Genomic DNA, 15,389 nt, shown 5'->3' with positions numbered 1-15,389 from the left:
AGTTTGTGGAAATGAGAACTCTGAATTTTGCTGAGTAGAGCCATAATATCATCCATTGACACCCCGTTATGGAAATGTTGATAAATGCTCACCCTGTTTAATAATGACAGGCGTAGGATGTTGCTGGAAGCAGATGGCAGCGGGTAAAACATCTGCCTTGTTAATAAGTGACGCGGGGTGTCCCAGACGTGAGGACGCAGCACCTTTAGACGCTTTCCTGGCTCGTGGAAAGCAGGCAATGGCGTTGTGACAACTTAAACATTGACCTGCCATCCTGCAGAAATCTGTGCATAGGTTTATTTTAGTCCTGGAAATGATGGGTAATGAATATCATGACTCTTCTTAATACGAGCACTTGTATCACACCTGAGATCTGGAATTAATGAGCCTCTATGTCTGTGTACAGTGAGATAAAAATAAGTCCGCCAGCTGCTCCCTGATGTCAGCATTCAGAGGATCCACATCTGCCACAATGAGCAATTCACTGGATTTAGTAAAAAAGTGAATGTGTCTCTGTACTGGGCCTGGGTTGGGGCTCCTGCCATTTATGGAAAAGGGTCAGGTTTATGGCAAGTCGATACACTGATATTTAACTGAAATTAAGAAATAATATATACAAAAACACTACATTCTTCTCTTGAACACGGGCTACTGGTAAATTTAGCTGTGCCGGGTTGTAGTTATCCTGGCTGATTTGTAGTGTTTATGAGCATTTGGGTTTTCTCCCAAGCCCGGTTTAGCTGTGGTTTCTCCCCTTTGTCAGTAGGTGGCACTGTTACCTTTGGCATTAGTATGATCAGCTACCGTGAATCTAGGTTATGAATATGCATACTTTTCTCAGCCAATCAGTAGGAGTTTCTCGTGGCGGCTGAGCATGCTGGGAAATAGTATAAATATCTGAGGAGGTCAAGTAATCAGGGTACCTTGGTCTGGGATGGATGTGTAAGGAACAGCTGTCTGGGTAGGCCTGAAGCCTAAGGCCTAGCCATGCGCTCCAGGCTCTGCAAGGGAGAGCTTATGGACTGGAGTAGGGTTGTCACCTGTCTAGGACTAACCCGGACAGTCTGGGTTTTGAATCACGTGTTTGGGTTTCAGTCCTCCTGACACATTATTCAGACAGGGCTGTGGTTCCCCAAGTAACCAAGATAGTCAAATAAAAATCTGTTTTCATCCTGGAGTTGTGGGCGGCTGTCTGGGGACAGGTTGAAAAAAATTGCCCTGCATCGCTTACGTTTTCGGGTTTGGCTTGAAGAAAAGGTGGCAAACCTAGACTATAGGCATGAAGGAAAGGATGGAGACCTGAGATAAAGTACCAGAAGTTACTCTGCCATGGACCGGGGAACTGCGGAGAGTTCCTGCCCTTATTTTTGTTCTTTTTCAGTTGTTATAGAAGACAGCGGTGGCTACAAAAGTGCAGGTTTCTGGTTCTAGCTTAAAGGCTCCTTTTTGGTACTGCTGTCTACCTTTCTATTTTCTGTCTAAAGAGTCTGCTGGTCTGCTGCTTTGTTTGACTAAGGGCATAGGCGTGCGCACAGGGTGTGCCGGGTGTGCCTGGGCACACCCTAATCACCTAGGGCACATTAGCATTATCGCTCTGTTTGCCAGTGAGGAGATGGGAAAGATCTCCCTCGGACCTGCTCTGCCATAAGAGAAGTGCCACACACTTCTATTTCACTTTGCCAGCAGGGAGAGTAATGTATCGGGGCCATGTAGGCAAACACATGCATGTGTATTTAAACTTTGGGGTGCACACCCTAATGCAATAGGCTGCGCACACCTATGACTAAGGGGGTCCTGTGCCCTACCCCTCTCTCCCTGAATTGGTTGTTATCGTGAACAATGACCTCACCTTTGTTCAGCATAAAAGTGACTGGCACCCATCTTTTCTACCTTGTACACCACCCACCATGCCTAGTAACCTGCACCCTGAGGAAGAATGTCAGCCCTCCCTGTCTCTGGCGATCCCCATCATGCCTCTGGAGGTCAGGGAGGCTCTACATTTTCTATAGTGGAGGAAGGGAAGAAGAAAGGATGAAGGCAAGGAAAGAAGAAGGGAAGGAATCAAAAAGGGAAGGAAAGAAGAAGGAATGAAGAAAGCGAGGACAGGATAAAGAAGAGAAGGAAAGAAGAAGGAGAAATTTAGGGATGAAGAAGAGAGGTACAGAAGAAGGGGGGGAATAGAAGGAAGAAAAAATAGTGAAAGAAGAAAAGAAGGAAAGAAGGATAGGGACATACAACCCTATAGTGAAAAAGGAAAGAGGGAGAGAAGGAGGGATGAAAAAGGGAAGGGATAAAGAAGGGAAAATGAAGATGGAGGAAATTGATGAAGAAAAGAGGGAAAAAAAGAAGAAGGAATAGAGGAAGAAGGAAGGGCTAAAAAGGGAAGGAGAGAAGAAGGAAGAATGGGAGGGATGAAGAAGGGAAGGAAAGATGAAGGAAGGAAATGAGAAAAGAAGGAAGGGAGCTAGGAAAAAGGGATGAAACAAAGAAGGAAGGAATGAAGAGGGGATACAAGAAAAAGGAAGGAAAGATAAATAAATGATGGGATGAAGGAAAGACGAAGAAGGAAGAAAGAGATGAAGAATTGATGAAGAAGGGAAAAAAATGGAAGGAATGAAAAAAGAAGTAAGCGGTAAAGAATGTAAAGAATGGATGAAGAAGGGAAGAAAAAAAAAGAGGGAATGGAGGAATGAAAAAAGAAGGAAGGAAGGGATGAAGAAGGGAGAGATGAAGAAGTGAAGAAAAGAAGAAGGCATAAAGGGATGAAAATAAGAAGGAAGGAAAGAAAAGGAAAGGAAAGGAAGGAATGAAAAAGAAGAAAGGTATTAAGAATAGGGACATACATTCCTATGGTGAGAAAGGAAAGAGAAAAAGAAAAGAAGGAACAAAGGGATAAAAATGGGAAAGAAATGCATAGGAAGGAAGGGATGAAAAAGGAAAGAAGAAGCAAGGAAAGGTGAAAAGAAGAAAGGAAAGAAGGGAGAGAAAAAAAAAGAAGAATTAAGGTAAAAAGAAGGGAAGAAAAGAAGAAGACAATAAGGGATAACGAAGGGAAGGGAATCAGAAGGAAGGAAGGAAGGAATAGAGAGAAAAAAAAAAAAAAAGAAGGACAGAAGGTCTGAAAAAGGGAAGGAAAGAAGAGGAAGGAAGGGATAAAGAAGAAAAGAAAATATTAAAGAAGGAAAGGATAAAGAAAGGTAGGAAAGAAGAAGGATAGAAGGGATGAAAATGAAAAGGAAAGAAGAAGGAAGGAAGGGATGACAATGGAAGGAAAGAAGAAGGAAGGAAGGGATGAAGAAGGGAAGGAAAGAAGAAGAAAGGAAGGGAAGGAAAGAAGAAGGAAGGAAGGGATGAAGAAGGGGAGGAAAGAAGAAGGAAGGAAGGGATGAAGAAGGGAAGGAAAGAAGAAGGAAGGAAGGGATGAAGAAGGGAAGGAAAGAAGAAGGAAGGAAGGGATGAAGAAGGGAAGGAAAGAAGAAGGAAGGAAGGGATGAAGAAGGGAAGGAAAGAAGAAGGAAGGAAGGGATGAAGAAGGGAAGGAAAGAAGAAGGAAGGAAGGGATGAAGAAGGGAAGGAAAGAAGAAGGAAAGGATAGATGAAGTTAAGAAGGGAAGGAAAGAAGAAGGAAAGGATAGATGAAGTTAAAAAAAAGAGAAAAAAAGGAAGGAATGGAAAGAAAGAGTAAGGATGGAATGGACGAAGAAGGGAAGAAAAGAAGGAAGGAGGGATGAAGTAAAAGTAGGAAAGAAGAAAAAATGGGATGAAGAAGGGAAGGAAAGAGGAAGAAAGGAATGAAGATGGGAAGAATGAAGGAAATAAGAAGGAAGGAAGGGATGAAGAAGGAAAGAGTTTAGATTTAAACATTAATAATGGCCCTATAATTTTTGCTCTCACTCCAGTGTGCATGGCAATATGTAACATGTGTAGCGCAATCAACATTTTTATATGTGTAGACCCCCTGATGTCTCACCTGCCCTCCACTGAAGCTAACAGCGCACAGATTGTGCTCATTTAGCTTCCCCATAGAAAGTGACAAGTCCTAAAGGTGGTGTATTACACATGTGCCTCTGATGCAGCTGGTCTAACTGGCAAAAACGCTTCCACTTTCAGCTGCTTTGGGGAAGGCCCCCAAGTTATACCTATGATGGGTCAGACCCCTTTTGTTCACCAGGGAATATTGGAATGCTAAATATCCTCAACTTTAAACATCTTGAACACATGCTGGGTGATATGGTGTGTTTAATCCTGTGTTAAATGCTGACCCCCTTAAGGACGTGGCGTTGTTGCCAGTGGAGGAGTGGTTGTATGGCTTGGCAATTGAATTGAGCCTTATGTGCCTGTGCACTGCTGATGTGCATTATTTAGTGGACTTACACAATGCACATAACCCTACTCTTGGAGTCTTCAAGCAGTGATTACAGGTTAGGCGCCCCCTCTGGTGGTAGAGGATTTCTCAAGCAGTTTGGAATTTCCCTGACGTGTGGCCCTATTGAATTTTGATATTTTACCTTTTTTCTCTTAATTTCCAAAAAAGGATCGTGTGTATTATCAGACTGGAGCTAAACAAGAGGAAGTATTTGTGTCCTTGACATAAATTGCTCTATACTTTTTCTGCGGGACTGCAGAATTCTGCCTTTCCTAAACCCATCTCTGTCCCTCTCAACATCCATACATTGAATTCTTTCCCAGCAAAACAATCTTGCTGTCTTGACTCCCAAGAGCCTGTGGTGTGTGGGGATGGGACTTTTGTGAGATGTAGTTCTGGGGGGTATACCTACACCAATAGGAGCAGACCTCCTAGCTGCTGCCCCTGCACACATTTTACAATCCTTGGGATGATGTCATAGGGAGCAATAAAAACTGTTTCTGGCTACAGGAACAAGGGGAAAGAAAAATAATTGTTGGGACAAGGCCTAAAGGGGTAGAGGAAGGTATTGAGGTATTGAGGGTTACATTTTGGTATTGCTTGGACAAACAATACAACACCTAGAGAAAAGATAGTCTGTATGGAATTAAAGGAACAAAAATGAGCACAAGAGTCATGTTGGCGAACTGTGTATCAAAGTAGACCCTTCACCTCAATGGCAAGATCCTTTTATTCAAGTTGTCTCCCTCCACAAAATGCTTAAAAAAAGTGCCTGTGGGAAGAAAAACAGATAATTTACTTACCTTTCCCCAGCTTCCTCCCATAGCTAGACGAAGGCGGCGTCATCCTCAGGCCAGATATGGAATAATATTGAGTAGCCCATATCTCATGATAGGATGATTCTGCACTGTGCTGTAGTGTCTTCTCTTGCGGCTACTCAACATTTCCAGGGATCTTGTTGGCAGGAGGATGATTTAACCTCATGCACTATGGAAGTTTTTGAAAGTTAAGTAAATTATCTGACTATTCCCCCCCCCCCCCCCCATATGTACTTTTATGCAGCATTTTAGTGAGGAAGGGGGGCACCTTGAAAAAGCGGATCTTGTCATTAGGATGGAAGGTCCACTTAATGTTGAATTTACAACCAGCAGTCCACTCTAGTAATAATTTGTGTTCTCCTTCCAGGGTACCATGCGGCTGTACCAGGCACTGTGCATGGCACTGGCATTGTGGCTTGCCATATCGTTCAGCTCAGCGCAGAGCGGAGATGAAGCCCTGGCAGATTTAGGCTCTGGATATCTCCCAACCACCCAGCAAGACCAGCCCAAGGAGCCCAAGCATCAACCACCGCCCACCAATAAGTGTCAAATGACCTTCGTGACCCCTCGACAGGAGTCATGCGTGAGGAAGGACAATGGTCGGGGCATTAAGGAAGATGTACAGTACTTACAGAACCTTCTCCAGGACCACAACAGGGTTCTGCAGAGTTTGAAGTACACTGTGAATGTCGAAGCTCAGGACCTTGGCTACCAGGAGGTCATTGCAGAACATAATAAAGGAATACAAGAGGACAACAAGGAATTCTACGGAACGTTGAATAAAGTCATACATGAGCTCCACACACGGATGGATGACGATGGCTCGGATATTCCAGACGAGAAGAAAAAGTAGGAATCAGATCTGTTGTGGGCTACTTTACTGTTCTGTAATCTAGGAGAACAATTTTCTTTGGATCTACAAACAATTTTGTAGTACAGTGTTCTCCAAATTGTGGCCTTTTGCTTGCCTTTATCAGGCCATTGGGACACCATTCCTTCCACTTTATACAAGGCACTATTCCTTCTACACCAGTTTGGCCCTCCAGTTGTTCAGGAACTACAATTCCCATCATGCCTAGTCATGTCTGTGAATGTCAGAGTTTTACAATGCCTCATCGGATGTGTAGTTCCGCAACAGCTGGAGGGCCGTAGTTTGAGGATCCCTGTTCTACACCAACAATGGGGCATAATTCCTATTGCTGATATCAACAATAGGACATTATTCCTGCCACTGACACTAATAATGGGACACTATTACTCCCACTGACACTAATAATAGGACACTATTCCTCCCACTGATACCAACACAGGATCCTATACTTCCCACTGATACCAATGATGGGACACTATTCCTCCCACTGATACCAACACAGGATCCTATACTTCCCACTGATACCAATGATGGGACACTATTCCTCCCACTGATACCAACACAGGATCCTATACTTCCCACTGATACCAATGATGGGACACTATTCCTCCCACTGATACCAACACAGGATCCTATACTTCCCACTGATACCAATGATGGGACACTATTCCTCCCACTGATACCAACACAGGATCCTATACTTCCCACTGATACCAATGATGGGACACTATTCCTCCCACTGATACCAACACAGGATCCTATACTTCCCACTGATACCAATGATGGGACACTATTCCTCCCACTGATACCAACACAGGATCCTATACTTCCCACTGATACCAATGAAGGGACACCATTCCTCCCACTGATACCAACACAGGACCCTATACTTCCCACTGATACCAATGATGGGACACTATTCCTCCCACTGATACCAACACAGGACCCTATACTTCCCACTGATACCAATGATGGGACACTATTCCTCCCACTGATACCAACACAGGACCCTATACTTCCCACTGATACCTATGATGGGACACTATTCCTCCCACTGATACCAACACAGGACCCTATACTTCCCACTGATACCAATGATGGGACACCATTCCTCCCACTGATACCAATGATGGGACACTATTCCTTCCCCTGATACCAACACAGGACCCTATACTTCCCACTGATACCAATGATGGGATACTATTTCTTCCCCTGAAACCAACACTGGGGCACTATTCCTGCCAATAAAACCAATGATGGGGTAGTATTTTTTCCATAAATGCCAATGATGGGACGCTATTCCACCCACTGATACCAATAATGGGGCAATATGCCTCCCGCTAATACCAATGATGGGTCATTCTTTGCTCCCATTGATGCCAGGGAATTTTCTACTCCCACTGGCCACAGTCCGCCCCCACCAAAGTCTGAAGGACAGTTAACTGGCCCTTTGTTCCGAAAGTTTGGAGACCCCTTAGCAACTATTGACAACCAGAAGCTGTCACATTTTCCATGCCAAGTTCCCTAACATCCAAACAGCTGAACAGCAAGTGCTCTTTCATTCCGACCAAACACTGAGCTCATCCTTAGCATTTACCTAGGATCACAGACCACTCAATCCAAAACTAAAAAAATTTTTAAATATGCATACACTTTAATGAAAAAGTCTGTATACCCCTTGAATCCTTAAATCCGCTATCCCATACAGAAAGCATATATGCTAGCACTCCTATTGCAAGAGAACATAGAGGACTGTACCTTCCTCCTGCTCTACCTTTTGGGTTTTTAAAATTATTTTAAATCATGGGAAATAAAATGGGGGGGAGCTTAATAATACAAAGGTGGGCGGGAACACCCAAAACTCCCAGGTGATCATGGCACAGAGTCAGAAATGATGGCAGGGAGATCTCACTAATGAAGTATCTAAGACATATAGGATGACAGGGGCTGACTCAGTCAACCATGCTCTATCTTTACCTAAATTATCACTTTTTAGGTGGACTGACCCTTTAAACCTCTATAATATGCAGCACAGCCTGAGATTTAATTCGCACACAGCGCAGGTCACAGAGTTGGAAATGATGGCAGGGAGATCTCACAGATAGAGTATGCAAGACATGTAGGAAGACAGGTGCTGGCTCAGCTCACCATGCTCTATCTTTACATGAACTATCAATTTTAAGGTGGACTGACCCTTAAACTTCTATCATATGCAGCACATCCTGAGACTCTATTCACACAGAGCACAGATTGGAAATGATGTCGGGGAGATCTCACAGATAGAGTATGCAAGACATGTAGGAAGACAGGGGCTAACTCAGTCCACCATGCCCTTGCATTACCTGAACTATGACTTTAAGGTGGACTGACCCTTTAGACTCTATCACATGCAGCACATCCTGAGACTCTATTCACACAGAGCACAGGGAACAGAGATGGAAATAATGACAGGGAGATTTTACAGATGGAGTATACAAGACATGGGAAGACAGCATGGGCGTCCGCAGGTAGGGGCAAGGGGGGGCCCCTACCTGCCCCCCCCCCCCCCTGGAATCTCAACTTCCTCTTTCAAGTGGTTGTTAAGCCACTTTATACCATCCTGTCTGTTCTGTTTAATACTCCTGTGTGTCTGTGAATGTGTTTTAAAAAAATAAGTCGTTCTTTACCAGTTTTCAAAGGGCCGAGCGCCGCTCACGTGACCCGTTGGCTCTCTCCTCTCCCTGACTGACAGCTGCCTGCAGCAGGTGGGGCCGAGGATTCCTCACTGTCATCAGTCAGGAGGGGAGAGGGAGAGGAGGGGAGAGGCGGCGGGTCACGTGGGCGGCGAGCAGCACTCTGAAAACTTGTAAAGTTGTAAAGAATGGCATATTTTTATAAAACACAGACACAGGGGCTCACAGGATTATTAAACAGACTGTAGACAGGATATGAAACTTTAAATGAAACTACAGCAGCAGAAGGGGAGGGGCACTGACACAGGAGCATACAGGCAGGGAGGGAGGGGGGAGAGGACAGAGGAGGACAGGAGGGCTGCAGATGACGGAGGCATGTAGACTGACCACGGTATCAGGGTTCAGCAGCCATGGTATACCGTGGTCAGTTTACAGAGGGGAGGACATAGTCAGGCAGGATCAGCCAGGTATTTTAGGTGATAGAAGGGGCCAAATTACACAGCAAAGCACTGTGCTGTATAACATGCTTTAATGGAACAGGATAATTTTTTTTTTTTTTAGGTTAATAAATGCTTTTAAAATAAATGCTACTGTTTGCTCTTTAAAAATAAATACTAAAAATAAGTATAATGACTAAGCTCCTCCCCTTCATGACATTGTTGAAAGGGGGTGGAGCATGGGTGACCTTAAAATGATCCCCCCCCCTGCAAAAAGTTCTGCAGACGCCCATGGAAGACAGGGACTGGCTCATCTCACTGTTCTCTTTCTTTACTTGAACTATCACTTTTAGGTGGTCTGACCCTTTAAACTTCTATCACATGCAGCACATCCTGAGACTCTATTCACACAGAGCACAGGGCACCAAGACGGAAATAATGGCAGGGAGATAAAAGAGTAAAACGAGGTAAAATGGCACTGCCTATTAAAAGGTAAAAGATACACTAATATGGAAGGGATTGAAAAAAATATATGGAAGGGATTGAAAAAATATATATATATATAAAATACTGATATGCAATTAAATGTAAAACACAGTGAATCAATCTATATAAAACCGTGATAAAAAATTGATTTGAAAAATCTACACGTTGACATATAAATATAAGATAAAAAACAAACACATAAATGGTGAATATAAAGTGATATGTGCAATCAATAAAGTGACAATAGCAAAGTGCTGCTGTGATAATGTCCAGTGAAATCACCAAAACTATTAAATAAATTTAAATAAGTCCAAAAACAGTCCATAAAGTGCTTAAAAAGGAAATAATCTGTGCTTCATTGAAACCAGTGGTAATTCAATAATTTTCAAGGGGTGATCCGGTGATAAGTGTGGGGTGGGAAAAACCATGCACCCCTCCAATGTATCCCGCACTCACCAGAGATATGTACCCCTGCAGGGGTAATAAGCCTTAGGCCCCTTTCACACACGCTGTCCGTTTGTCCGTTTTTCATCCATCCGTTGACGGATGAAAAACGGACATCAATGCATCTCTATGTAAAAACGGATGACAACGGATGAAAGACGGATAACAACTGACGAAAAACAGATGACAACTGACGTAGTGTGAAAGGGGCCTTAGGGTATTGGCCTCTCTCCTAGGAATCCCAATGTTAGGCTTTTGGATGGAAGTATCCCTGGGTGTCACCTCTCAGCGCGGTCAAATATCCCCAATAGGCAAGGTCACCATAATAATCCACTCTCCAATGTGGGGAGATATCCCAAAATAGCCATTTCTTAGATACGATGTCTGCATTTGCTTTCTTTCTTCTATTTTCATTTGGTGATCCAGGCAGCAATCTGTTGTTTTTCAAAAGAACAAGCTCTTGCCCTCCTGTTGGCAGCCAACATCGTATCTAAGAAATGGCTATTTTGGGATATCTCCCCACATTGGAAAGTGGATTATTATGGTGACCTTGCCTATTGGGGATATTTGACCGCGCTGAGAGGTGACACCCAGGGATACTTCCATCCAAAAGCCTAACATTGGGATTTCTAGGAGAGAGGCCAATACCCTAAGGCTTATTACCCCTGCAGGGGTACATATCTCTGGTGAGTGCGGGATACATTGGAGGGGTGCATGGTTTTTCCCACCCCACACTTATCACCGGATCACCCCTTGAAAATTATTGAATTACCACTGGTTTCAATGAAGCACAGATTTTTTCCTTTTTAAGCACTTTATGGACTGTTTTTGGACTTATTTAAATTTATTTAATAGTTTTGGTGATTTCACTGGACATTATCACAGCAGCACTTTGCTATTGTCACTTTATTGATTGCACATATCACTTTATATTCACCATTTATGTGTTTGTTTTTTATCTTATATTTATATGTCAACGTGTAGATTTTTCAAATCAATTTTTTATCACGGTTTTATATAGATTGATTCACTGTGTTTTACATTTAATTGCACATCAGTATTTTATATGTATATTTTTTTCAATCCCTTCCATATATTTTTTTCAATCACTTCCATATTAGTGTATCTTTTACCTTTTAATAGGCAGCGCCATTTTACCTCGTTTTACTCTTTTACTGTCTGATATAGCCCTTTGGACTATATTTTGGGGTAGGCTGCAGCCTTACTGATATCCATTAGTGCGGAATCTTATCTCTTTTATTTAATGGCAGGGAGATTTTACAGATGAAGTATACAAGACACAGGAAGACAAGGGCTGGCTCAGCCCACCATGCTTTTTCTTTACTTGAACTATCACTTTTAGGTGGACTGACCCTTTAAACCTCTATTACATGCAGCACATCCTGAGACTCTATTCACACAGAGCACAGCGAGCAGAGATGGAAATAATGGCAGGGAGATTTTACAGATGGAGTATACAAGACATATAGGAGGACAGAGGCTGACTCAGCCCACCGTGTTCTATCTTCACCTGAACTGTCACTTTTAGGTGGACTGACCCTTTAAACCTCTATAATATGCAGCACATCATGAGACTCTATTCACACAAAGCACAGGGCACAGAGGAAAAAATAATGCAAGGGAGATCTCACTGATGAATTATCCTAGACATATAGGATGCCAAGGGCTGACTCAGTTCACAATGCTCTATCTTTACCTGAACTATCATCTGCAGCACATCCTGAGGCTCTATCCACTCTTTGCTTTATTAAAATACATGCTATCTTCTCTATATTTTATTGATTGATTTTTTTTTTTTTTGCTTACATCTTACATGCATTTTTCTTTTCTGAAAATCATTTTAAGACAAGATTTTAGAGAGCCACGTGGTTTGATGCATTAAAATTCAATAAGTGCGCCATATGTCCATTCCATTTCTATACCTATCCCTGCAGTTCATCCCAAGCTCCAAGTGCTTAGATGTAGCCTAATGCATCTATCGGATAAAACGCAGAGTCTGGGAGGGCGGGGGTTGTTAAGTGGCACTGTTCTTTATGTTGTGTCCAGTAATTAAATGGGTCAGATAATATCACTGCATCGATCATTGAAGAATCTGGGAACAATAGTGTGTAGAACACAGAGCTGACCTCACTAATGAAGGAATGTAGATAGGTAACAATGTAGAAAACAGTAATTCCGTAAAGTACAACATAATATAATTGGATCCAAAAGATGTAAAATACATTCAGGAGATAACGGCACCATAATGGCCCATAGAGGAGAGGACATTATCTCAGGAGGCTTCCCTTCAGTCTGTATTAACCTCTTCCTTGGTTTCTTCCTCTGGGCCAGTAAAAAGTAACGTGATAAGATCTTCCTATCCCGTACAGGATTTGTGATCAGTATAGATCAAATCGATCGCAAACCAGCTGCTCGTCATCGATTAAAGTATTGAACCTCACAAGACGTGGTATTTTTCCACGTTTTTTGATTGATTGGAAATATTAATTGATCTATTAAATATGAACATTTAATCAATATGTATTACAAGGAGTTCTCAGACAAGTTTGTTCGATCAATCAGAAATAATCAACACAATTCCACCATGGCGGATTGATCAGGAGTTTACAAAATGATTAACTGAGTCTTTGGTTTGTACATTTTTTTGTCAGTTTGTTACATTTATTCGCATTGTATGATTGTATATATACACTATATTACCAGTACCCGAGTATTGGGACGCCTGCCTTTACACGCACATGAACTTTAATGATATCCCAGTCTTAGTCTTAGTTCTGGGAAGGCTGTCCACAAGGTTTAGGAGTGTGTCTATGGGAATGTTTGACCATTCTTCCAGAAGCGCATTTGTGAAGTCGGGCTCTGATGTTGGAGCTTGCAGTCTCCGCTCGACCCAAAGGTGTTATATTGGGTTGAGGTCAGGACTCTGTGCAGGCCAGTCAAGTTTCTCCACCCCAAACTCGCTCATCCATGTCTTGCTTTGTGCACTGGTGCGCAGTCATGTTGGAACAGGAAGGAGCCATCCCTAAACTGTTCCCACAAAGTTGGGAGCATGAAATTGTCCAAAATGTCTTGGTATTCTGACGCCCTAAGAGATCCCTTCACTGGAACTGAGGGGCCAAGCCCAACCCGTGAAAATCAACCCCACACCATAATCCCCCCTCCACTGAATGATTTGGACCAGTGCACAAAGCATAAAGACATAAAGACATGTATGAGCGAGTTTGGGGTGGAGGAACTTGACTGGCCTCAACCCAATAGAACACCTTTGGGATAAATTAGAGCGGAGACTGCGAGCCAGGCCTTCTCATCCAATATTAGTGCCCGGCCTCACAAAAGCGCTTCTGGAAGAATGGTGAAACATTCCCATAGACACACTCCTAAACCTTGTGGACAGTCTTCCCAGAAGAGTTGAAGCTGTTATAGATGCAAATGGTTGGCCAACTCAATATTGAACCCTATGGACTAAGACTGGGATACCATTAAAGTTCATGTGCGTGTAAAGGCAGGGGTCCCAATACTTTTGGTAGTATAGTGTATATGCGTGTAGCCACCATTAAGGGAACCAGTCCAAATCTAGGTTATGTAAGAAGTTAAATATTCATTATTAAGTTATTACTGGCGCTGTATTACTTATAAATGTTTAAGGCCAAGTAATTTGCTTGAAATACAATTTAAGTATGAATTCCTTTTTAATAATAGCATTGCATTTCCTGTGCCTTCAGCTTTTAGCAATATATCTGCAGTGTAAGATCATCTAAGGCACTGCTGTCTCTGACTGCTAGTCTCACCAGATCTGGAGTGCGATTTGGTGATATCACTATTGTGCTGACCACTGTTCCCCTTGCTGCAGAGGAAGCTGTACCTGAGGACCTACAGTGCAAAGATCTCCCTGCTTCTGCTTCATCCATTCTGTGGATCTGTGCCTCCTCCACCTCTCCTGCTGCTTCTTTATCATTACCTTACTTGTCCTAAGATATGAGGAAGCAAAGCATTTCCTTTACCAAGATGGCTGCCTCTAACATATGGACACAGTAGAGAACAAGGCATAGTAAGTCAACACCTGGAAAACATCAGCTGCGGAGAGAAAACAGATTATACTAGTGAGTAGTCTTTTGCCCTCAGCTAGTCTTTTCCACAGTACAGGTCCGCTTTAATACCACTGGAGGGACAGAAAGTCAGGGTGAAAAATGACCCTGAATCAGCTTAAACTACAAGGCTTTGTAAACAACAGACTTTTTTTAGCATTGAAGCAAAAGAAGTCACAGGAAAGACAGAAGGCCCCATTCCCGAAGAAATGGCCTAGGTAAGAAAAGGTGAAAGCACTTTCAGTCCAACTTCTCCCAGGACACCACCCAATGCATTCCGTTCCTTCCATGGAGCTTAGTCATAGGGGGACCTGGGCTGTTTCTTCAGAGTGTGGCGTTCCAGCTTTCCTATTTCACACGTGTATACAGAGCTGGGACGGGCACACACTATTCACCCCATGGTGGAGCTTCAGGGGTCACAATGGTGTCTCATGATCCAGGGGGCCCATGTGGTCTCTTTTTCACATTAGGTTTTGCGAAGGTGGAGGAAAATCAGAGGAACCAATGCCCTGTACAGCTCGGCCTGTAGCAGCTGAAAGAAAGCTTCTCCTCCTCTCCCTCTGAGAAAAGATGCAACTTCAGTCCAACTTTGCACAGGACACCCCAAACGCGTTTCGTTCCTTCAATGGCGCTTAGTCATAGGAGGACCTGGGCTGTTTTTTTGGAGTGTGGCGTTCCATCTTTCCTTCTTCACGTGTGTATACAGAGCCAGGATGGGCTCTCCTGACCCTGGTACCTGCTTTCAATGTAAGTCATCAGACTCACACTTCTAAACTAAGCCTTGCTTCCTGGAGTCCATCTGCACATTACTCATACATGCAACTGAAAAAGCCCCTCCTTCCTGCCTCCTGGGGTGTATGACATCATTTGGCCAAGGCCAGTAACCAGGAAGCAACCGAAGAAATGTAAAAAAAACAGTTTAACACAAGTAAATATCATAGACATGCACACAGGATGTTCTTGGGCACACCCTAATCACCCCATGGTAGAGCTTCAGGGGTCTCAGGGGTCGCAGGGGTCGCAGTGGTTTCCCAGCCCATGACCCAGGGGGCCCATGTGGTCTCTTTGTCATATTAGGTTTTGCGGAGGTGGAGGAAATGGAGAGGTACCAAAGCCCTGTACAGCTTGGCCCATAGCAGCTGAAAGAAAGCTTCTCCTCTTCTCCCTCTGAAAAAAGGTGAAAGCAACT

At 43.3% G+C, this 15,389-nt stretch overlaps 1 protein-coding gene across 1 annotated transcript in view; it reads left to right on the top strand.

The window, feature by feature from the left end:
• Positions 1-15,389, top strand: part of LOC309549725 (uncharacterized protein) — a 233,073-nt gene that overhangs the window by 204,694 nt on the left and 12,990 nt on the right. Inside the window, exon 2 of the mRNA XM_082250218.1 lies at positions 5,552-6,033. Coding sequence (XP_082106344.1) covers positions 5,558-6,033 — 476 coding nt within the window. The 5' untranslated portion in view covers positions 5,552-5,557. The remainder of the gene's footprint in view (positions 1-5,551; positions 6,034-15,389) is intronic.

This window comes from Pelophylax lessonae, assembly GCF_965119305.1.
Source record: "Pelophylax lessonae genome assembly, chromosome: 3".
NCBI classification, from domain to species: Eukaryota; Metazoa; Chordata; class Amphibia; order Anura; family Ranidae; genus Pelophylax; species Pelophylax lessonae.
The sequence above is the reverse complement of the archived record's forward strand: the minus strand, read 5'-3'. Positions and strand labels throughout refer to the sequence as shown.